This window comes from Choloepus didactylus, chromosome 17, assembly GCF_015220235.1.
Source record: "Choloepus didactylus isolate mChoDid1 chromosome 17, mChoDid1.pri, whole genome shotgun sequence".
Classification (NCBI taxonomy): domain Eukaryota; kingdom Metazoa; phylum Chordata; class Mammalia; order Pilosa; family Megalonychidae; genus Choloepus; species Choloepus didactylus.
The window spans coordinates 53501198-53526006 of record NC_051323.1 but is presented as its reverse complement, the minus strand read 5'-3'; the positions used below and the strand labels follow the sequence as shown (position 1 = coordinate 53526006).

The 24809-nt window shown below is 36.4% G+C and overlaps 2 protein-coding genes across 3 annotated transcripts in view; both read left to right on the top strand.

Moving 5' to 3' along the window:
- Positions 1 to 43: 43 nt before the first annotated feature.
- MORN2 (MORN repeat containing 2) lies at positions 44 to 11735 on the top strand. Its single transcript, XM_037807288.1, has 5 exons — positions 44 to 146; positions 3612 to 3662; positions 4053 to 4159; positions 5421 to 5557; positions 11509 to 11735. Exons 1-5 carry the CDS (start codon positions 140 to 142, stop codon positions 11609 to 11611), a joined length of 405 nt encoding a protein of 134 aa, XP_037663216.1. The 5' UTR covers positions 44 to 139; the 3' UTR covers positions 11612 to 11735.
- ARHGEF33 (Rho guanine nucleotide exchange factor 33) overlaps positions 5439 to 24809 on the top strand; it is an 87367-nt gene continuing 67996 nt past the window's right edge. For both annotated transcript variants that reach the window (XM_037807286.1, XM_037807287.1), the window contains exons 1-3: positions 5439 to 5557; positions 18987 to 19049; positions 24099 to 24201. The gene's annotated coding sequence lies outside the window, so the exon portion shown is untranslated. The remainder of the gene's footprint in view (positions 5558 to 18986; positions 19050 to 24098; positions 24202 to 24809) is intronic.

Here is a 24809-nt window from a genome sequence, read left to right as displayed (position 1 = left end):
GTGAGAGGTGCCCGGTCGCCTTAGCAACCAAGTTGCACTTGGCGCTGCGCGGGCCCAGTTAGCGCCACGTCCGCTCCAGGCCGCTAAGCTGGCGGCCCAGGGAGAGTCGCAGAGTCCCGAAAGTCTTCCCAACAGTCCTATGTCAAGTGAGTGCCCCTCTTCCCAACGCTCCGGGAGAGGAAGGGCGCCTTTAAGTAGAATTCGCGTTGAAAGAGGGCTCGGGCCCTGGAAACTCCTGTTCGGGTGTGGCATGTTTCCAGATCTTCTACACTGGGGCGGGGGCGAGGGAGACGATGGATAGAGCCCCTGGGCCAGGAGAAACGAGACCTGGATTCTTCCTCTGATTCTGCTATGAATACGTTTTACGACACCTCAGACAAATACCAACCTCTCCGGGCTTCGGTTTCCTCCATGGAGCCAGATCGTCTCTATCTCTTAAGGTTCCCTCTAACACTTCAAAGTTTCGGATGTGGAATCTCGTAAGGACAATTGGAAACAGTTCAATTTCTTGTATGATTACGTTTAATGCCCTGCTTAAAACGCATTTTACGATTGCTTCCCAAGTGCCGTTCATTCGCTAGACATTCAGTTCCTACTAGAATTAAGCCCTGAGCTGGTCGCTGGAGTAAGAAAAGAGATACGACTAGTTCGTGATTCCTGTCCTGTTGTGTGATAGGGGAACCGGACACAGAAGCGTTACTTTTAACTAAGCCCTAGGTACTACAGTCGGGATAGACACAGAGTGCTGTTGGGACTCCATGAGGAATCTGGGGGTGAGGGGAGGTAAGAAAAAAGGCTTCCCTGGAGAGGTGACCTGAGCTGAGGCTACAAGGAAACAAGAGCTGTTACATACCGAGTTACAGTCGGGATAGACACGGAGTGCTGTTGGGACTCCATGAGGAATCTGGGGGTGAGGGGAGGTAAGAAAAAAGGCTTCCCTGGAGAGGTGACTTGAGCTGAGGCTACAAGGAAACAAGAGCTGTTACATACCGAGTTACACACTGGCTAAGTACTTTACGTGGATTGGCTCATTTACTTAATTTGCCTCCTCTAAAGAGGAGGAAACTGGGACGTAGAGAATTAATTTGTCCAAGCCGAAGGAAATGCTGGCTTCCATATTAATTTAGGTAGTCTGATGCCAGAGCACTAACCTAAACTACTGTGTTCTGTTTGCCAACTCTTGAGGATGAATGGTAGTTAACCAGGCAAAGAAGAGAAGAGTGTTCTAGGGAGAGAGAAGAGCATGGCACCTGTGGGGAGCTATGAACAGATTTGGTAATCTAGTTAGTATCCTTAGACACTTAGAAAGCAGGTTTGTGTCCCTGCTGGTTTAGAGCTTCTAGTCTTAACACACAGCAGCCCACATAGCAGTCTCTACATACTGCCTTCACACTTTACCCTCACCCCAGCCAAACCTTAGAAATTATTGAAAAAATATGAACAAACACCTATATTTATTTATATTTGTTGAAGATTTAGTGTTAGTTGGTTTCTACATTTAACCCCCAAATAAAATCAGAATTCTTGCAAGGTTGTTCGCTATCCCTCAAACCACTTCCATATTGATATTATCTGAATTTTAGTTAAGTATTCTAAAAACTTAATAATAAATACCTACGTAACAAAAAAAAGGTACTGAACATTAAATACTGTCTCAAATATAAATAAAAATGTATATTTACTAACTGCTTTTTTCCTCATTTTGTTTTTGTCTTTCTATTTCTCCTCATTAGAGGACATTTTCTAGTATTTCTTTCCAAGTGGGAGTATAGGTACTGAACTCTGAATTCTGCCATGTAAAAAAACAAACTTTTGTTTTCATCATTTTAGCTTGATAGTTGGGTTGGGGATAGAATATTAGGTTCAAAATAATTTTCTCTCAGAAATTTAAACACATCATGCCATTTTCTTTTTAGCATCCACTATAGACTCTTCAGTTTTTTGTTTGTTTTTAACTAACCTGGCTGGGTTTGTCTATTGCAACACTTCTCTAACTTTTTGGTCTTAGGAATCCTTTACAAGTTTTAGAAATGAAACTTTGGAATGTTAGCAGGAACCTTAAGAGATAGAGACAATCTGGCTCTATAAAGGAAACCAAAGCCCAGAGAGGTTGACACTTGCCTGAAGTGTTAGTTACAACATGTATTGATAGAATCAGAGCAAGAATCCACTTACTATCTTTATTTTCTCTTTCTTTCTATCAAATCTGAAGATTCTTCACTCTCCTTGACCTCTGTGAGACCATCAGTAGATCATGTAGGCTACTCAAGAGAAATAATAACATGTCCGCATAAAAACTTACACACAAATGTCCATTGCAGCATTATTTATAATAGCCAAAGAGTGGAAAAAACCCAAGTGCTCATCAACGGATGGATAAACAAAATGTGTTATATCCCTACAATACAACATTATTCAGTCATAAAAAGGATTAAAGGACAGATACTTGCCACATTATGGATAAACCTTATAAACATTGAGCTAACTGAAAGAAGCCAATCACAAAAGGTCACATATTATTCCCCAAAAAGTTAAATATAGAAGTACTATATGACCCAGCAATTCCACTTTTAATTACACACCCCAGAGAAGTGAAAACAGGTACTCAAAACAGATACTTGTGTGCCAATGGTCATAGCAGCATTATTCACAATAGTCAAAAGGTAGAAATAACCCAAATGTCCACCAACAGATGAATGGACAAACAAAATGTTTATAATGGAATATTATTCAGCCCATAAAAAGGAATGAAGTTCTTATACATGCTGTAAAATGGATGAACCTTGAAAACATTTGCTAAAGAAAATAAGTGAAACACAGAAGGACAAATATTGTATGATTCCACGTATATAAAATATCTAGAACAGGCAAATTCAGAGATACCAAAAGTAGATTAGAGGTTACTAGGAGCTGGGAGTAGATGGGAATGGGGAGCTATTGTTTAAAGGATGAAGAATTTCTGTTTGGGGTGTTGAAAAGTTTTCGTAATGGATGGTAGTGATGGTAGCATAACATTGTGAATGTAATTAATGCAACTAAATCTTACAGTTAAAAATGGTTAATTATGGCAAATTTCATGTTATATGCATTTTAGATAAAAAGGGTAAAAAAAAAAAGCTACATATGTATGATTTCATTTATATATAAAATGTCCAAAATAGGCATATTCATAGAGACAGAAAGTAAATTAGTGGTTGTTAGGGATGCAACACTGAGAGAGGGGAGCAGTGGGGAAAGATGGGAGTGACTGTTAATCAGTACAGGTTTTCCTTTGGGAGCAGTGAAACATTTGAAAATTAGATGTGATGGTTGCATAATTCTGTAAATATACTAAAAAATATGCAATTATACACTTTTAAAGGATGAAGTTTGTGGTAAGTGAATCATATCTTAATAAAGCTGTTATAATAAACAAACATAAATACAAATAGTTCATCTAGGCAAAATTATTAATTTCCCCAGAATCCTATATTAGATAATGAAAATGCCAAGTAATCATAATATGCTTCTGATAATAGGAAATTAATCTGTTTGGATAGTGCTTAAATCACATATGTTAGCATGTAAAAATATTTCAACTTATGTGACTTTTCTTAAATCTTTTAAAACAGCTTCAGAAGTGTATAAAATAAGCTTTATATTTCCAAATGGAGACAAGTACGGTAAGAATACATTTCAATTACTTTTCCTATACAGCCTAAGGTTAAAAGTGAAAAAATGAGACTGTCACATTTTATAAAACTACTACTGGGATATTAACTCCATTAAATAAAATATTTAGAAATACTAAGTTAATAGATGAACAGATTTTAAATCTAAATTCTAATACTAAGTCTAGGCAAAGTATGCCTTGGAAACCTATAAAATTTGTCAGTCTTGCTAGTCCTTGGGTCTCAGTAATTACAAGAACTTCTATGGTCTCATTAGCTTCAGTGCTAGGAGCCAAAGAGACCCAAAGGGGTACCCTTATGATTAGGCCTAGATATAAATACTTCTTTATTTTGCCAAACAGTGTTCCCATTTCTAATCTTCAGTGTTTCTGTCTTGTTTAGATGGTGACTGTACAAAAACATCTTCTGGAATCTTTGAGAGAAACGGAGTAGGGATTCATACCACCCCTAATGGTATTGTCTACATAGGAAGCTGGAAAGATGACAAGGTATTATTGTTGGTTTTAATTACTGACAATGGATAAGTAACCCTTGTGGGTTAAATGGTTCCAGACATTTCACTATTAATCAAAAACATATATAATGAGATTATATTTATTTATTATATTATCTATTTATTATTTATTATATTTATTAAATAACAAATGACAGTATTTAACATATATTAACATAGGACTAATATTAAACTCATGCAGAAACCTAATCATCATTACCATCATCCTTCTCTCCTAATCATTGAGTAAAACTAAAGCCATCACATAATTTCTCATTTAATTCACATATCAACCTCACGAGGTAGGTACCATCAATACTCCTATTTTACAAATGTAAGAACTCAGACCCAGATTTCTTGTCCAGAGTTTTAGTTTGCCAGGGCTGCTATGTCAAATATCACTTACTGGTTGGGTTAAACAACAAGAATTTATTGTCTCACAGTTTTGGAGGCTTCAAGTCCAAAATCAAGGTCTCAACAGGTCATGCTTTCTCCTAGAGTATGTAGCGTTCTGGTGCTGGCTTGCCACAGTCCTTGTGTTCTGTTGGCGTGCTTCTCGGTCTTCATCACGTGACTTCTCTGACTCCTGCTTCTCTTGCTCAGTCATCTGTGTTTCTGTTTAGATTTCTTCTCATTATAAGGAATCCAGTCATGTGGATTAAGGCCCACCCTGATTGAATTTGGCCTCATCTAAATAGTGTATTTGAAGATCCTATTCTCAGATTAGTCTACTACTACTAATAATAACAATTCAAAGGTCCTATTTGCAAATGGGTTCACACCCACAAAAATACAGATTAAGACTTAAACATGTCTTTTGTGGGGGATGGGATTCAATCCCCAGCTAGTAAATCTGTAAGTTTATCCCCCAGCTAATAAGTGATAAAATGAGAATGTGTGTCCAGGCCTGCTTAAATCCAAATTTGTGTTTTTTACAACTATCTTATACTTCTAACTAACCTGGTTGCCTTGTAAGATTTTTGATATAGTCATACTACCTTGAGGACCCTATTATCATCTTATGGACCCCTTAGATGTTTTCATGCCCTTGATTGGGAACATTTGATATAATAGGGTTCACAGATAGATAGAGATGAAAAACAATGATAAAATGTCTTATATTTCCTCAAATAAAGGGCAATAAAATAGTGGTTTAATAACTAAGTAGATGATGGACTTATATGGATACATTTTTCTAAAGGTTCTAGGAAACTATGAAGTTTAGTTACTGAGGTCATTCCCTTTCCTCGAAACAGATGAATGGTTTTGGAAGACTTGAACATTTTTCAGGAGCAGTATATGAAGGACACTTCAAGGACAATATGTTTCATGGATTGGGGACTTACATATTCCCAAATGGGGCAAAGTACACTGGAAATTTCAATGAAAATAGGTAAGCTTAATTAAAAGTCATTGTATGTCTAAAAGATTCTTTTCAGGTATCCTTGCTTAAATAATATATTATTTAATGCTAAATATTCTTTTGTAATATATTTAGTTTCTAAGAATCATTGGGTTATTTTGGGGGGAAAAAGTGTTGTAAGAGAGACTATCATAAACTTCCAAAAGAAAATATTTTCAGTGATAATCCATTAGCCTTTTCATTTATTTCCTCTGACTTCTCTATTCATAAAGGATTTTTCACAGTCAACTTTAAACACCTCCATTATTCCATTATTCCATTCTCCATTATTTTGCTTTCTCTTTATTATTTTCTCTTTTTCCTATTTAAGTCTTGTTCTTCATTTAGGTGTACAATCAAGGGACCCAGACTCCTCTAGGAAAATAGAGTCAATTCTGTTTTTTCTTACCTAGCACATAAGAATATTGTAGTGAGAGGACTATGAAAACTGAGAAAGTCAGAGAAGCCTTCTAAGAAAGATGTAAAGAAGTAGTAAGGGATATCTGGGTAAAGAAGACAAATTAAACACACACAGATCTATTTTTGCTTTCCTCTGAAATCCATCAAAACAACAGTAAAGGAATCTTCCCCACATTTTTATTTTGAAAATAAAGATTGGAAATAAAGGTTAGAAAAGAAGAAGTAAAATTGTCTTTATTTATTCATAACATTATCATCTATGTAGAAAATTAGGATTTTCTAAAAATTAGGACTCTATGAAAAATGCTACTAGTTTAGCAAGGTTGCAACATACAAAGCCATTATACAAAAATCATTTGTATTTCTATATACTAGCAAAGAACAATTGGATATTTGAAATTTAAAAATCAGTACCATTTCTAGTGGCATCAAGAATATGAACTACTTAGGAGTAACTTTGACAAAAGAAGTACCAGACCTGTACACTGAAAACTACAAAACATTGCTAAGAGAAATTTAAGAAGACCTAACTAAATGGAGAGTTAGGCTGTGCTCATGGATTGGAAGACCCAATATAGTTCAGATGGCTGTTCTCCCCAAATTGATCTATAGACTCAATGCAATCCAATTCAGAGTGCCACCAGGTTTTTTATAGAAATTGACTAGCTGATTCTAAGATTTATTTGAAAGTGCAAACAGCCCAGAATAGCCAAAACAATTTGTTTTTGAAAAAGAACAAATTTTGAGAACTTACACGACTTGATTTTTAGTCTAATTATACACTTATACCACAACTGATTTTGGCATAAAGATAGCCAAATAAAACAATGAAACAGAATAGGGAGTCCAGAAATAGTCACCTACATATATGCTCAGTGGTTTTGGACAAAAGTACCAAGGCAATTCAATGGGAAAGGAGTAATCTTTTCAGCAAATGGTGTGCTAGAACAATTGGATAACCAATTTAAAAATGGGCAAAAGACTTGAACAAATACTTCACTTAAGAAATTTTTTGGGTGATATATATGCTCATGAAAACATCCTAAACATTATTAGTAATTAGGGAAAGGCAAATTAAAGCTACAATGAGATATCTCCACACACCCTCTAGAATAGCTAAAATTACAGAGACTGACAATACTAGAGTAGCATCTGAAGCTCTTATATACATGTTGGTGGGAATTTTAAATGGTACAACCACTTTGGAAAACAGTTTGGTAGTTTCTTGAAAAATTAAACAAACACCCATCATATGAATCAACCATTTTACACCCTCCACAACTTCGTATTTTGAAAATTTTAAACTTGCAAAAAAAATGAAAGAATGAAGCATTGAACATCTATATATTCTTCACCTAGTGTGGTAGATTGAATTGTATACCCCAATTTAGACATGTTCTTAATCTTAATCTGCATTCCTCTGGGTGTGAACCCATTGTAAAAAGGATCTTTTGAAGATGTTATTTTAGTTGGGGTGTGACTCAGTTGAATGAGGGTGGCCTTAGTCTGGATTACTGGAGTCCTTTGTGAGTAGAAGAAATTCAGACATAGTAAGAGAAAACCATGGGGAGGAGCCAGAACCAGAAGAGAAAGGAGAACACATCACCCCAAGGTTTGCCGGCAGCTAGCACCAGAGTATTACAGACTTTGGAGAGAAAACATCACATTGCTGATGCCTTGATTTTGTACTCTTAACCTCAAACTGTGAGCCAATAAATTCCCATCGTTTAAGCCAACCTGTTGTGTGGTATCTGTCAGAGCAGTTTGGCAAACTGAGACACCTAGATTCATCAATATTAATATTTTGACACATTTGCTTTATATACATTTTTGTTGTTGTTGGACTATTTGAAAGGAAATTGAAGACATCATGTCATCTCACCCTTAAATATTTAAATTTGCATCTACTGAGACTAAGGATGTTCACTTACATAATTCCAATAGTATTTTTACACCTAATAAAATTAGCGTTAATTCAGTGATTATCATATGTAGTTTTTATTCAGACTTCCCAATTGTCCCCAAAGTTTTATAGCTGTTTTTAAAATCTTGCATCCAATCAAGGCCCATGATCTCATTGAATTTGGTTTTGTGTCTCATTAGCCTTTTAAAATGTAGAACAGTTTCTTTATCTTTTTCTTCTTCATAACATTGTCTTTTTTTTTTTAAAGAGTCCAGGCAAATCATCTTGTAGAATGTCCCAAATTCTGGATTTTTCTGATTGTTTACTCATGAGTAGTTCAGGTTAAACATTTTTGGCAGGCATACTACAGACAGTGGTGTGCACTTGCATGGTATCAGGAGACATAAAATGTTAGGTTTTCTCACTACTAGCATTACTAAGTTTGGTCACTTGGTTCAGGTGGTGACACTAGATCTTTCCAATGTAAAGGTACATTTTCCTCTTAGTAATTACCAGGCAATCTGCAGGGTAATACTTTGAAACAAGGTGAATATCCTGCCTCTGCTTCCTGCAACCTTTCACCTAATTGTTTTAACAAAATTGATGAATCTTGCCTGAATTAATCATTACATTGGCATTGCAGATTGGTGATTTTCTAATCCAATCATTCTCAAAGAATACCTATCCTCAGAGAAATATAAAGATATTTTAACCAATAAATAAGGACATGATACTATAAAAAAGATCTTTTGGAAATTAAAATTTTAGCAAAAATAAAAAACTCAGTAGAAGTAAAGGCAGTCTCCTAAAAAAAAAGAACAAAGGAAAGAAGAAATGTAAACTAAGAGAGAAAAGATAAGAAAATTGCAGAATAAGATGAGAAGATGCAAAGCTGGAATAATAATTCCAAAAAAGAGTAATCCAAGAGAAAGAGGAGAAGATCCCACCCAGATCTGAAGGACATGTGTTTTCATACTGAAAGGGTCTACCAAATGCACAGAACATTAGATGAAAATAGACCCATAGCAAAGCACTTCGTTTTGAAATATCAGAACACTGTAGTGAAGGAGAAAATTCTAAAAGCTTCCAGAGAGAAAAATCAGGCAATGTATCAAAGGTTAAGAATCAGAATAACTTCAGATTTCTCAAAAGAAACACTGGAAGAAGACAAATACATATATAGATAAATTCTGAGGGAAAATTATTTCAGAATACTGTACTTGGCTAAACTATCAGTCAAATATGAGGGTAGAATAAAGCATTTTCAGAAGAGTAAGGCCTAAAAAGTTTGTCTTTTCAGCAATCTACTGGAGGGGATATTTTACCAAAAGGAAAGAGTAAACTGAGAAAGTAGATGACATAGGACCAGAAGATTGAGCACAGAAGAGAAAGACAAAGGGAATCCCCAACTTGAAGGCAAAGAAAAATTCCTCTAAGGCAGGATTTAAGAGCAGATCAAGAAAACAACAACAACAAAAAACAAACAAATAAAAAACCAATCCTACCCAGTCTCCCTGGGAGTTAGGTGCAGCCGGATGAGTGGATTCTGGCCAGGGGAATCTGGATGAAGTTGTTCCTCCACGAGGCATGGGTGCACCCCTCAGGAACTGCCCCATCTCCTCTCCTGAATGCCAGACCAATAACCAGGGTTAAATCTCAGCATCATCTGCTGATGGCTTACTGGGCCTGGAAAGGGAGGAAAGAGACTATACACCTAATGACTTGCAAGAATTAGCTGTCATTACTGACAAGAGCACGGGAAGTACACTGGGATTAGATTTTAAGGGTGCTTGATGAGAGGTTGGGATATCAGGGTAGATATTCATTGACTTGAAGGCCCTTCAGACACAGGAATTTAACACCTTAACCAGAACCGCCAGGGATGGGACAAACTGGAAAAAAAAAGAGCAGGTCAGAAGACTCCAGAAGAGACTTTCTCAGGAAGATGAAATTGATTTTCTGATAAGTCTAAATGTCTAGGGAGAAGACTTAGACAATTGGGGAAGAGTTTGAAGTTGAATTAGTAACAAGTACATGGAAAACCAAGCAAATGAAGATATTTAACTTAAGGCATTCAAAAAGTTATGTAGGGAAAAAAATAGTTTCCTACAGGATACAGATGTGAATCATATTTACATAGTCATAATAATGAAAGAGTTCAATATTGATCTGCTTTCAAATATAACTGTGTTCAAAGGATACTGATATGTGAAAAGTATATAAAATTGAAAAATTAAAAATTAGCAATGTTAACATATCTAGAGAAATAGAAGTAAATATCAGCTAAAAGAGGTGAAACTGATTATCTTCAAAGGAAAAATATGGGGTAGGGGCCTGGTGACTGCTGTTTTTGTTAACAGAACTACTTGCCTCTCAAACTAAGTGCATACATAACTTGGACAAAAATTAAAAACCAAAAATGAGGAAATAAAGAATTAGTGAGGATACAGTAAGACAAACACTCTTGAAATTGGTAGTCATAAGGCCTTAAACAGTTATTCTCTGATGTGGCATAGGTTGATTCGTATTTATCAAAATATAATGTAAAGCTAAATAAAATATTTTGTCAGTTCATTGGACTTGTTTCTGAAGAGCATTCTCATACTCCAGCAACCTATTTTGTATGCCTTTGTGTACATATAAGAATGGAAATGGAAAGTTAATGCGATTATTGATTAAATTTAGGCCAAAAATTGCCCTCACTTGACATATCTTGATAAACATTTTAACAAGTAGTTTGGGGGATAATTTTAAAATTGCTTATTTCATTTTGATTTGATGTGTGTATATTTTCATTAGACTTTTTTTAAAATATAAGCAAAATTGGCTAATACTCAAATTGTAGACATGTACCCACTGTAGTCTTCTCTAAGCCTATGCTTGGAGGAAAAATAAAAGTGAAAAAAAAAACATGATCAAAGCTTTCCTAATTTAATCTTCATGCTGAATACCATGCTATATCACCCAGAGGTTCAAGTTCATTTATAAAATCTCCCTTTATCATTTTCAGAATTGAAAATGCAACCTCATTGCTATGTAGGGGTTGATGTGAACACATTTTGAGGTGGGCAGTAAAGTGTCCATCTAATTTACTTGTCTCCAGGCGGTATTATAACACACAAAACTTTTCCACTGATGATAATAGGGAGAAAAATTTAACATATGGGATAAAGTTCTGTTTTTATCCAGTGCATATTCACCACTCTAAAGGGCCCAAGAAAACAGGAATCATGTTTGTCTTTTTCACTATTCTATAACCAGCAGAGAGCACAGCATCTCATACATAACTGGTGGTCAATAAATGTTTGTTGAATAAATTAATAAAGAAACTTATTGACCCAGATAAGCAATATAAACTTCCTTTCTTAACTGATTTTGTTGGTCTTGTGTGAACTCAGCTTATGTAATCCTGAAGTCTTGGGCACCTAAATTTGTAAAGTGACAAAGTTTGTCTGGAATAGTAATGTTTTTGTGGGCTATAAAAGCAAGATGCTTGGTTTTAAGTTAAAGTTTGAGAATGGAAAAATATAACATAGGACATAATCTGCTAGAGAATCTTAGATCTATAAATTCTTTGCCTTGGTTAATGAACATATGTATATATTTTTAATTATTGTAGGGTGGAAGGTGAAGGACAGTATACTGATATCCAAGGACTAGAATGGAGTGGTAACTTTCATTTCACAGCTGCTCCAGGCCTGAGACTAAAGCTGCACATGTAAATGTTCTGTATTGAAGTTGTAATATGATGCTTGAAACTTTTGACTGTAAGGAAAGCAACTAAATCTGTCACCTGAAATGACAACATGCAGTGCCTCTATAAGTTTGCCAATAAAACAATCACTCATTTATACCTTTTTATCTTTAAATTCATTTGTAAATTAGTTTAAAATAAAGCATGTGATTCAATTGAGAGTTAGTTCATTTTAACAAATACAGCAGAATTATCCAAAATTGCAAAATTAATTTACAATCCTATGCCTCAGCTTTACCATCCTTAAAAAGTAGACCTATGCATAAAAGGATGCTGTTTTAGTTTCCTAGGCTGCTCAGGCAAATACCATAAAATGGGTCAGGTTAACCAATGGGAATTTATTCACTCATGGTTTGGGTCTGGGAAAAAGTCCAAATCAAGGCATCATCAAGGTGATGCTTTCTTTGCAAAGACTGGGGTATTGTGGGGCTGGCTGCTGGTGGTCCTTAGTTCTTAGCGCAATACACATGGCAGACTCTCCTAGCCTCTCTGTTCTCTTCCAGGTTCCATTGAATTTCAGCTTCTGGCTGCTTCCGATGTGGCTTTCTCTCTCTGTCTGAATTTTACTCTGCTTAAAAAGACTCCAGTAATAGCATAAGGCCCATCCTGATTGCCGTGGGCCACACCTTAGCTGAAGTAACCTCATCAAAGGATCCTGTTTACAATGGGTTCACACCCCTGGAATGGATTCAATTTAAGAACTGTTTTTCTGGGGGAACATATAGCATCATGCCATCACAGATATTGTCAAGAAAGTGAACAAACACCCCACAGAATGGAAGAAAATATTTGCAAATCAAGTATCTGTTAAGGGTTTTGTATCCAGAATACATAAATAACTCTTAACAACTCAACAATAAAAAAGACAAATAACCCAATTTAAAATGGCATAAGATATTAATAATCATTTCTCTAAAGAATGTATACAAAGGGCCAATGACCAAATGAAAAGATGATCAGCTTCATTACTCATTAGAGAAATGCAAATCGAAACCACAACGCTACCTCGCACCCTCCAAGCATAGTTATCAAAGAGACAGTAATAAGTGTTGGTGAGGATGTGGATTTATTGGAACCAATAAACATTGCTGATGGGTTGTATTAGGGCTCTGTTTTGCCAGTTGAGTTGTCAGTATTTCTTTGCCCAAACAAGACCATTTACCTGTGAAGGAGGTGTAAACCAGCTCAGATGGGCCTGGGATAGGCTGGGATAGGCCTGCAGTTTTCACTGCATTTTCCAGCCTTCCCAGCAGATGGTGGTGTTCAGTGACTTAATCTTCAGAAACCGTACCTCTTGGAGCCAGGCAGTGTCTGACTGGGTGAGGCTGAAATTGCGGAGTTCCTGTGTCCTCACTTCACTGGCCAAAGTCTGGCTTAATGTGGGGTTGTGTCCCCCACTTTACTTGTGGTAGAGGATTCCCCCAGGTGCCTAAGTCTGCAGCCATCCCCCGGACAGGGATCCATAGCTGGAAATATAGTCTCTGTCCACGTTTTCTCAGATCCTTCATGCCTCACTGACCTGGGCCTTGACATGTCCTCCCCTGTCCCCCAGGTCCCCAAACAGTTGATTCAGACGGCTTCTGCCTGGCTACTTGCTGCTATGGGGAAAAAATTCTGCCATTTCTTCCCTAAGCCTCCATTTTGGAAACTCTGCCTGTTGCCCTTTTATATTCTACCCTCCCAGAAGCTTAAGTACTGCCATGGGTCCCTGTGGACTTGGTTGTCTGGGTCCAGATATAGATGTGGATCTGTCTCACTGCTGTGAGAGAGTTCATAGTCTGTGTCCCTCGTGGAAGGTAGGAGGGATCCTGGCTACTGCCTCTGGGACAGAGCTGCCTGGGAATGAATGAGGGGGAGGGGAGAGGACCGGCTGGTCTGGGACAGAAGTTTTCTACCTGATATTTTTCTCTTTCTTCAATTTAGCCCTTGTGGTTATCCTCTGGTCTATACCTTCCTCTCCAGATTTCTGAACAAGTGAGAATTGTCCTTTTTTTCACTGATTCTCTGGGGAGAGGTTTTCAGTAGCTATTTATGTCAGTATGTTGATGATGTCACTCTGATGGGATGTAAATATAGAGTTATTGTATGACCTGCAATTCCACTCCTAGGTGTGTACTCAAGAAAATTGAAAACAAATGTTTGCACAAAAACATGTACATGAATGTTTATAGCGGCATACTTCATAATAGCCACAAAGTAGAAACAAACCAAATATTCATCAATGGATGAATGGATAAACAAAATATGGAATATTATTCAGCTATAAAAGAGATGAAGTCACCTTCCAGTTGATGGCAGAGTGAGATGCTACAGAATTCCCCCACAGAATCTCTGAACAACTAGCAAAAATTGGTGAAGCTATCTTCCTTAGAGGTCTGGAAAATAGTTAAAGGGTTGCAGTAACTGGGTAAGTGCCAAATCAAGACAGTGCTATTTAAATACATCAGAAAAAGCTTGTTGTACCCTTGCTGGCCCTACCACTCCCTTTCTAGCTCAATGTGAGGCCAGCCTGCCCGCTCAGTGTGTGTTTCTGACCCTGTATATCAGTGTGCATGTATGTCTGTGACAGTCTATCTAGTGGCAACCTGAAAGACTGAACCAGGAAATTTGTCTCTTACTCACCTTCTGAGAGCTTGCCTTGCATGCAGAAACAGCTTGTTGACAGCTAAAACGGTATAAGAAGCAATCAAGTCAAAGTGGCTGGGGCAAAGGACTTCTGGCTTTAAAACATACTGTAGAGATCCAGAAGGGTGAGAAAGTTCATTTCATATGGAGAAGAGGGGGCATTTGGAGTCCTATAAACAGGGAAATACCTAAGGCCAGGTGCACATGTGTAGGACAGGACAAATGCTCAAAAAATAATGGAAAGGACCCTGCATTTTTGCCTTGGGCTGTTCTTTGCAGGAAGGCTAAGCTCGGAAGAACAGCAGCAGCCAACACAGAGCCAATTTGAAAAGACTGTAAAAGGTGTTTTTTAGTATTTGTTTGTTTTTGTTAGCTCCTAGCACTCAAGGAAAGCTCTCTCATCTCACTAGCTAGATATAAACTCAAGGACTAAATCCCAGAGAAAACACTTTAAAATATTAAAAGGTACAGTATATAACAAAAGATTACCAGACAAACAAAGAAACACAAAATGATGGCTGATCTAAAGGAATAAGATAAAACATAAGAAATTATCAGCAAAGAAGAGTAAATTTTGCACATTCAGGGAAAGACTTTAAAAAATGATCTTAATGTGCTCAAAGAGCTAAAGGAATGCATGAGGAAAGAACTAAAAGATATCACGAAGACAATATATGAACAAAATGAGAATATCAATACAGAAGTATAAAGTATAAAAAGGAACCAAGCAGAGCTGAAGACCATAACTGACATTAAAAGTTCCCTAGACACTGGTGTTTATGGTGGTAGTATTCATGATTTTCAATGGGTGGAGGTGGCTGAAGGATACGTTGACTGATAAATGGAATGGTGAACTGTGATGTGTACATACGATGGAATATTGGGTAGTGGCAAGAAAGAATGAAGTTGTGATGTATGCAACTAGATGAATGGACCTTGAGGACAGTATGTTGAGTGAAATAAGCCAGAATCAAAAAGATAAACATTATAACACCTCATTAATATGGACTAACTATAATGTGCAAATTCTGAAAATTGAATCTGAGAGCATAGGTTATCATGGGAAGGCTTATTGTAATGGTTCCTAGATTGTAAGGTCCTACAGCCCACACCCATCCATGAGTTGTAATGGTTATTTCTAAATTCTGAGATTCTGAGCTGTTTGTGTATAACCTGGTCAGTCCCTGTAACTTTGGGTATCTGTGTGACAGCTGAGACTCAGAGTCAGAGTTGGCAGCTATGAATGGCGCATTACCCCATATAACATCTATTTAAAAAGCTGAAAAAGAGATCAGACTTCAATTAGAGAAATGAACAAAATAGACTTGGTTTGGACTAAGGAAATCAGACTAAAGGATAAAGGATGATATTGACTGTGTCTTAAAACTTCAACATCTGTGTGACACCAAAGGGAGAGATGTTTATTTGGTGCAAAATATATGTTTTCTGTAGCACACTATATAATTTAACTTGTATGGTCAGTGGTCAGTTTATTTGAACACCATCATTACATGGAACCTTGAATAGGGGGTGAGATCTGATTGGTTTGTACAGGTTAGCGTGAAGCCCCAATACATCCTAGAATAATTTGGGCTGATAAAAAGTATTTGCAAAACTCCCCTGAGGGACTGGGGAGAAATGTGGTAATATTGAACTTCCCCACCTGGGGAATTCCTGATATTCTTGCAGGCTCTGGAGATTACCAGTTTAGTAGGCTGAGCCCTTGATCTTGGGGCTTGCTCTTATGAAGCTTGTTACTGCAAAGGAGAGGCTACACCTATTTATAATTGTGCCTAAGAGCTACCCCCACAGAATCTCTTTTGTTGCTCAGATGTGGCCTTTCTCTCCAAACCAATTCTGCAGGTAAACTCACTGCCCTCCCTCACTACACGGGACATGACTCCTAGGTGTGTGAATCTTCCTGGCAATGTGGGACATGACTTCTGGGGATGAGCCTGGACCCAGCATTGAAGGATTGAGAAAGGCTTCTGGTCCAAAAGGGGGAAGAGAAATGAAACAAAATAAAGTTTCAGTGGCTGAGAGATCTCAAATGGAGTTGAGAGGTCATTCTGGAGATTATTCTTATGCATTATATAGATATCCCTTTTTAGTTTTTAGTATATTAGAATATCTAGAAGGAAATACCTGAAACTGTTGAACTGCATCCCAGGATCCTTGAGTCTTGAAGACAATCATATAATTACATATTTTACACAGTGTGACCATGTGATTGTGAAAACCTGTGGCTCACACTCCCTTTATCCAGTGTATGGACAGATAAGTAGAAAAATGGGGACAAAAAGTAAATGATTAACGGGGGGGGGGAGGAGGGGTATGGGAAGTTTTGGATGTTCTTTTTTTTACTTTTATTTTTATATTTATTCTTATTCTTATTTTTTGGAGTAATGAAAATGTTCAAAACTGGATTGTGGTAATGAATGCACAACTATATGATGATACTGTGAACAATGATTGTACACTTCAGATGAATGTATGGTATGTGAATATAGCGCAATAAAATTGCATTAAAAAAAAAAAAAAGAAAAAAGTTCCCTAGAGGGGTTCAATAGCAGATTGGAGCTAGCAGAAGAAAGAATCAGTGAACTTGAACATAACAATTGAAATGATTCAGGCTGAGGAGCAGAAAGAAAAAAGTATGAAGAAAAGTGAACAGAACCTAAGAGACCTGTGGGACATCATGAAGCACAACACAATACACATTATGGGAATCCTAGAAGGAGAAGAAAGAGAAAAAGAGGCAGAAGGAATATTTGAAGAAATAATGGCAGAAAACTTACCAAATTTAATGAAAGATATGAATATGCACATTTAAGAAACTCAGCAAACCCCAATCAGGATAAACTTGAAGGGATCATGCTCAGACACATTATAGTCAAACTGTTGAATGTCGAAGATGAAGAGAGAATCCTGGAAGATGCAAGAGAGAAACAAATGTGTTATGTACAAGGGATCCTCAATAAGATTAAGTGCCAATTTCAAATCAGACCATTCACAGAGTCAGAAGTTAGAATACAGGGTGGGAGTAAGAGAAGAAAATGGGGAATTAATCCTCAATTGTCAGAGTTTGTTTGGGGTGATGGAAAAGTTTCAATAATAGATGGTGGTGATGGTAGCACAACATTGTGAATGCATTTAACACCAGAGAATTGTAAACTTGAAAGTTTGCTAAAATGATTAATTTTAGGTTTATATTTGTTACCAGAATAGAACCCTACAACAAAAATAATGAATTCTAATTTAAGCTATAGAGTACTGTTAATATAAGTATCATGTTTCATCAGTTGTAATAAAGGTACCATATTACTGCAAAATTTAAATAACAGGCAAAACTGTGGGATGTGTGGGGGGGTGTGGTACAGGAACTCTGTACTTTGCACATGATTTCTCTGTAAACCTACAGCTACATGAATTTTTTAAAAAAGAAATGCAGTCCTGATATATACTACAATGTGTATAAACCTTGAAAGCAGTATGCTAAGTGGAAGAATCTGGTCACAAAAGACTACATATTGTATGATTCTATTTATATGAAATGCCCAGAATAGTCAAATCCATAGAAACAGAAAGTAGATTATGGTTGTCAGGGGAAGGGGTATTAGGACATACGGAATTTCTTTTCGGGGTGATGGAAATGTTCTGGAACTAGATAGTGGTGATGGTTGTGAATATATTAAAGACCACCAAATTGTACACTTAAAAGGGTAAATTTTATGGTATGTGAATTTTCTCTCAAATTCACATATATGTATCCTTACATATATGCCCAGAAAGCTTTTTTACTTTTCAAATAAAATAATTTTTAAAATGATCAGAATAGTACATAACAGTTACATTTTAAAAATTACAATAAATTGAGTGTTTTTGCTAAACTCTGTTTTTCCAAAACTGATATAAATGGTGCATGCTGTAGACAACCTCTGTGTCATATTTCTTCATTCAAAATGTTGTATTTATATTTTTCTGTATGTAATTGCCAAAATATTTATATTTTAATTTTTTACTGTAGAACTGTAATCTGGATTGAAATGTCTTTTTAAGATGTTTAAATAAAAATGATATATTTGTTACTTTCTCATAACAATAGATTTGTATTTTATTTCAAAGGACCCTGTTTATAAATGTTCAATGATACATTTAAAATTAGACATTTTTGGATGTGTTACTGAGCATTAGTATTGTTTTAGAATTAAATATTATTGTTAGTGTACTGGAATTTATAAGAAGGTAAATATGGGATGAGTTAGGATCAGGCAAAAAGTGCTTTAAGGGATCAAGACACTTGGTGTAAATACAAAACTAAAAAATACTTCATAGAAAAGTTGTGCTTTACTGAAAGCTGAATATTCCCCACTAATACTTTTCTTAAAATACAAAATATTTAAGGTAAGCAAGATAAATATTTTACTTTTTAAATCTTAGTCTTAAAATGTTTAACTTTTTAGTGCTATATAAATAGTGTTTCAGTATATAAATTACCAGTTTTGTAAGAGAGCAGAGTCATTCCTCTTAAGCAATTTTCTCCTTTTTTACCCCTTGAAACTAAATGCAGTTATTTGATTAGTTGATGCTAGAATTTGACCTGGAGCTTATATAATTAGAAGAGACGCTAGTTCCCCTCATTTAAAGGCCTGGTTAGCAAATGACAGGCTCCATTCAGGGGAAGTCAAACCAGCCACCTCTCTATTGCTTCTTTTTAGATTAATTCAGAACACAGATAAGCCTTGATCTAAGGATGATTTAACCATAGCAAGCAACATGGGGTAAGTGTGTGCTTTTATATACTTTGGGAGGAATTGAAAGGGGAAATGTTTTTGCAAGAGGGAAACATCCCTAAGTCCTTACTGTTTGATATATTAATTTAGATACAAAATATGCTAACATTTATTTCAGGTATCCATTCAAAGAAACAACTTTTTACTCAAAAGTTGTATCAATTTGTGAAATATTCTTTCATTCATTTCCTTATTTAATTTTAATATTATGTCTTAATCTGTCTTTTCAGCTAATGAAATATTTTGGGGACTGAAGAGTTTGGCATATTTGCATGTTTAGTGGAAGCTGAGTTAAATTTTGAGAGCTGTCTTAAAGAAAGGATGATAGGATTCTTCATTTACAAGACAACATTAATCCAACATGTACATGACTCTCTGGGAATAAGTGCAATTAAAGAATGAAAAATATTAGGAATGTAGAGAGGTTGATTTATGTCTTTTATAAAGCAGAATAAGGATGGAAGATTCTGTCAAAAAAAGGTTGGAGTATTCTGTCAGAGTTCACTCCAGTATGTTCAAAGAAAACGTGTGTGATTAAAAATGTGTTCTGGTTAATTTCACAGGGACATTAGAGAAACTTAATCCTAAACACTTTGCAGGGTTCGTGAATGTCATGAGAACTGGTTTCACGTAAAAGCTTTTTATTCTTTCCTGTGAGAGGGTTCTGTTATAATTAGTATTCAGATTAAATGAACTGTTATATGCTGAAGCAATAGTAAATACATTCTGAACATAGAAATTCATTTTTGTATCATTCTTTTTTTTTAATAGCTCCCTTCAATACAAAATCATATTGTAATATTGATGCGAATGGTATAGCTCTTTCATTGAAGGCTACAGCTGAAGGACTCAGAATAAATGATCAGAAATTTATGCTATAGAAATACCCTTTTTTGACACATTTATTCTAACCAGTTTAATTGTCAACGTCTAAATTTTCTTTGAAACTGTGGGCTTTGAAAATGCAATCTAAACCAAAATCTCAGAGGATTTTGAAAGGAAGATTATCATGTTTTCAGTTAATACAAATATAACATGTGTTTTAAAGCTAAAGGTTAGTAGATTAGTCCCTTTTACAGATTTCATTTACATTTGGTTGAACTCATTTGGGACAGAATTGATGTGTCTTCTGGATCCTACTTATTTTCCCTCCCTTCTTCCCTCTTTTCTCTGTTTATACATACTGTCAACATAGCAGCCACTAGTAAACTTTAAGCAGTGGGCAAAGAATGGTTTAGTTTTATTTTTTTGAGATAGTGGTACTTAACCTTTTTTGGGGTCAAAGGTCCCTTTGAGAGTCTTTAGAAACCAGTCTATCTTCTCTGCAAAACATGTAAAATCAAGCAAATTTTGCATACAATTTCAGGGGATTTACAGGTGCCTTGAAACCCAGTCTATGGACCCTAGGTCAAGAGCATTTGATTTGGACTTATAGAACTAGGATATGAATTGTTCAACATTTTTCTTCATTTCTGGACTTTTTAATATAATAAACTTTAAGTTAGCAATTCCTGCTAATATTCTCTTAGGGACAATATTGAAGATGCTGATTTTCCTACTGTGTACCTCCCCATGACACACACACAATATACACAACTTAATCAGTATCCATCGTTTTGACAATCACATCACTGCCACAGTCCCCAATGACTTGATTAATCACTGTGTCTTTCCAAAGTGCCAGAAATATCTTTCAAAGCAGCAGAAGAAAAAAATTATTTTATTTGTAAGCCCTTTCAATGTCCCAAATAAGATGAACTAAGCAAATCACAAATTGCAAAATATTACACAAGGCACCCTTCCAGTTGACCAGTTCATGATTATTTTGATGTCTGCTCCTGCCCCACTGAGGTTTGGGACTAACTCTTTTGATAAATGGCAAGTTAGTAGGTACTAACTCCTGTTTATGTCTTCCTAATATAACCAGAAAAATAAAAAGAGAAAGTGGCAGCTGAGCAGACACTCCGACACTCAAATTTGTCCATTTGAGAAAACCTCTAGAATTTATCCTCTGAGAATGAGGGAGTAGCTGTTTAGGATTTTTGTTTGGGGCCTACCAATCTCAAAGGCTATTTGAGGGTACAGTGTCCTTATATGAGTCCATGCCATCTCTTGCCATTTTCCTCAGGCTGTGCTGGCATGATTTTAGTAAACAATAAAGAAGCAAATATTAGAAAATTCTTATTCTCTCTAGACAGATTCCTCCTGCTCTTAAATTTTCAGTGGATTTTCTTAAGGGGTGTGTGGTTGGGTGCACTAGGTAGAGAAGGTACAAAGTGGGTAAAGGAATAATTGGGGAGAAGCAGAAGAACCTCAGTGTATAAGGTACCCTGACATCTGCCATTCACTGTAACACTTGGACAAAGGATGTACAATGGGAAAGAAATGACTACATTTCTTTGCTGAGATACTTTACAATACTTTCCCTACCTCCTTTCGGTACAATGCTAGCTGAGCCACCCAGTGCACCCCCAATCGATGTCTAGGGAAAATAGAATTAAGGTTCTGCTAAAATTTTAGGTCCAATAAGTTCATTATTACAGCCTCCTTTTAGTTTCCTTTTAGTTTCCCATTTCAAGTAAAAATAAAAATTCTTTTATGGATATATTTTCCACTTCTGGATCTGAGAGTTTCAGTCCTTCTGTTTTTCCCAGGCAAAGCATACATTTAGCTCAAGCAGTAACCTTTGAAATGTCGCATATGTCTGTGTCCCCCTTTCCTTTTCAGTAGTCACACCCCTAATTCAGGCCATCATTGCCTTTTACTAGAGCTGTTAAAGGTGCCTACTAACCAGCTTCTTTGTAGCAGTTGTGTCTCTACAGTGCCACAACTTACCTATTGAAGATGTGATCTTTTTACTCTCCTTCTTAAAAACTTTCAGTGACTCCTTATTCTCTACATTGCAGAGTACGCACCAAAGAAGTTATTTAAGACCCTTCACCTGTCGCCAGCCTAGCTGTCTCGCCTTACCTTCTATTCTACCTTCCATGTTCTCTAGGATCTCTAAATCCATCCATGCCTTTTGACTTTCTTCCTCTGTTCCTTTGCTGATCCTCTTTTTACCATTTCTACATATTATTCAAAACCCAGAAACTTCTTCCTGAAGTGATTTCTAATCCTCACAACTGGAACTCATCGTTTCTCCTTTGAGAGTTTTAGGCGCTTTATACTTTTCTTACTGTGCTTGTCTCAGCCTTTCCTTTCCTACTGCACTGTGAGCTCCTTGTCATAGGGACAATGTTGTCTTTGTCTCTGTATTTCTGCCAGCATCTGGCACAATGCCTTGGATATGGCATGTGCTTATAGACATTTGTGGAATTGAAATGAACTCTGCTTTTCCTAAAATCCACAAAAAAAACTAAAAACTTTATTTTTGCCAAACTTCTTTTCTTTCTTCCCTAATTGAGTGGCCCCATGTCCAAGTTTCTATCTGAAGAGCTTAAATGAATAATATCCAAAATATGGGGAATGCAAAGGAGAAAGGGTGAAAACAAGGACTTCTGAAGAGTGGAGAATTTTTCGTTAATAAGTGGAACCCACACACAGGCTCAAAGGGAACTCAAAACTGGTTCTTGGTTCTACATAACTTTTTGGAGGGCCAGCCTATCAATAAGGATGGGGCTCATCTGTATGTGACAGAAACACCAAAATAATAGCGGCTTAAACAAGCTAGAAGTTTATTTCTCTCTGACATTGGAAAAACAAAACAAAAACAAAAAACCCTCCAGAGAGAGGTAGTGCAGAACTGTTGGATGGTTTCCTAGGTGTGAGAGATCCAGGTTCTTTTGCTGTTCTGCTCTCCTTAGTGTATCACTTCATAGTTCAAGATGGTTGCTCAGGCTTCACGTAATCTCATCCATGTTCCGTCAGCAGGAAGGAGGAATAGGAAGAAAAAGTGTGTTCCCTCTTTTAAGGAGAGTTCTCAGAGGTCACGCACACTATTTCCACTTACATCTCATGGGTAGAAATCTAGTCTCACAGCTACAGATAGCTGCAAGGGAGAACAGTTTTTAGCTGGGTGACTGAGGAATGACTATTGAGAAGCAACTAGCAGTGCCTGCCAGAGCCGATACCAAGCCTTATGTTGCCTCTTATATTCCTTCAGGGCAGAGTAAAGCATTAGGCACAAAAATGTATCTTTTATGAACATTTTTATGTAAAGTTAGAGGAAAAAAAAAGAGCAAACCAAGCTGGGAATAACCATGGACTCACCTAAGATAAAGGACAGGGCCCTTGTCAGAAATGACAGAGGTGACTAAGTAACAATCACTCCATGTTGCAGCCCACCCCCACCCAGCCTTCATCTCCTGTAATCCTCACCTCTACACTGTGATGCGAGTGTTATTACCAGGCAAACTATATAGATCGGGAAACCGAAACCCAAAAGGATGCAGTGACCTGGCCAAGGCTTCTGCCTTACCCCACAAGAGACTTCAGAGAATGAAAAATAAATAAAACATATAACTTCCCTGGAACCAGATATACTGCTGGGGTAGATTGGGGGACCATAAATCATAGAATGGCTTCAAATGGATTTGTGTTTAATTTTGATTGTAGATCACCTCAATTAACCTGTACAGAAAAACCTATTACAAGTTTTTCATTTGTGACTTGAAGTGATTTCATTTAATATGGGATACTTAAATTCTAAAATTGTGAATCTCATTATTTTAGGGTCAGAGGAACAGCTTTGAAAAGTCTTCTGATTCAAAAAATCTTTCATTTGCCTAAGCCATGTTTGTTGTACTTCAGCTATGCTTTAAAATTTTTACTTTATTTTCATTAATCACCCCAAAAGATACCCACAAATTCTAAGGTGATTATGCCTAACCCACAAATTCTAAGATGCTTATGCCTATTTGCATCAAGTGACTTAAAAACCAAAAGACAGCAAAACAAGGACTTTTGCTTTTCACTAAATTCTTAGAAATTTTAACAATGAAAATGCACTGCATATGCAATGAAAACTTTTAATTAAAAATTATAGAAAAAAATATAAGGTATCTGTCATTATGAATGGCATTTTGTTTTTTACAGAATCTCTAGAGACATCAGGAAGAAGACTCCACAAAACATGGCATGATGTCTACTGGTGGAGACAGGCCACAAGGGGAATGAAATGGCAATGAACTTGTTTCTAGTAAGGACACAGATAAATGAGACCTTTAGTTTAAACCATTGATCATCCTTGAAGTACAAGTATTATAAATTGCTTCGAAGAATTTTTTTAACCCTTCTTTGTTTAAAAGAAGCAGACGGGGCTACTAGCCACCTTATATACATCAGGCTTTTACTGCATTCATGAATGTTTACCTGCAGCATCGAGACAATTATGAACTATGTCTTAATTGAGTTCTACTATATGGGATGTCTTTGGGAATTACAAAAAAGTCTTAAGAACTAATATTTACTTTACATGCAACCAATTTTTATTGAGTCCCTACTGTGTGTTGGCCTTTGTCACACAATAATTATGTGAGGTAGGTATGTATTATCCCATTTTAAAGTTGAGGAAGTTTAGACTTAGAAAGGTTAAGTAACTTCCCCAGTGTCACAAAACTAAACAGCAGAGCTGGAATTGGAAGTGAGGCATCTGATACCTGAAGAAAAAATTTCCATAGATTAAAATACATATTTTTTATTCCAAAACTACAAAGTGCTCATTGTAAAATAAACTCGATCAAGACAGACGAGTATAAGTAAAACATGAAAGCCCATCCCCATCCCCAGCCCTCTTTCCAAGCATAA

Excerpts from the sequence above, each read along its gene's own strand:
- MORN2 (XM_037807288.1), top strand. Across the intron at positions 3,663-4,052 it reads TCCAAATGGAGACAAGTACG|ATGGTGACTGTACAAAAACA; the intron begins GTAAGAATACAT and ends TGTCTTGTTTAG. Across the intron at positions 5,558-11,508 it reads GGAAATTTCAATGAAAATAG|GGTGGAAGGTGAAGGACAGT; the intron begins GTAAGCTTAATT and ends TAATTATTGTAG.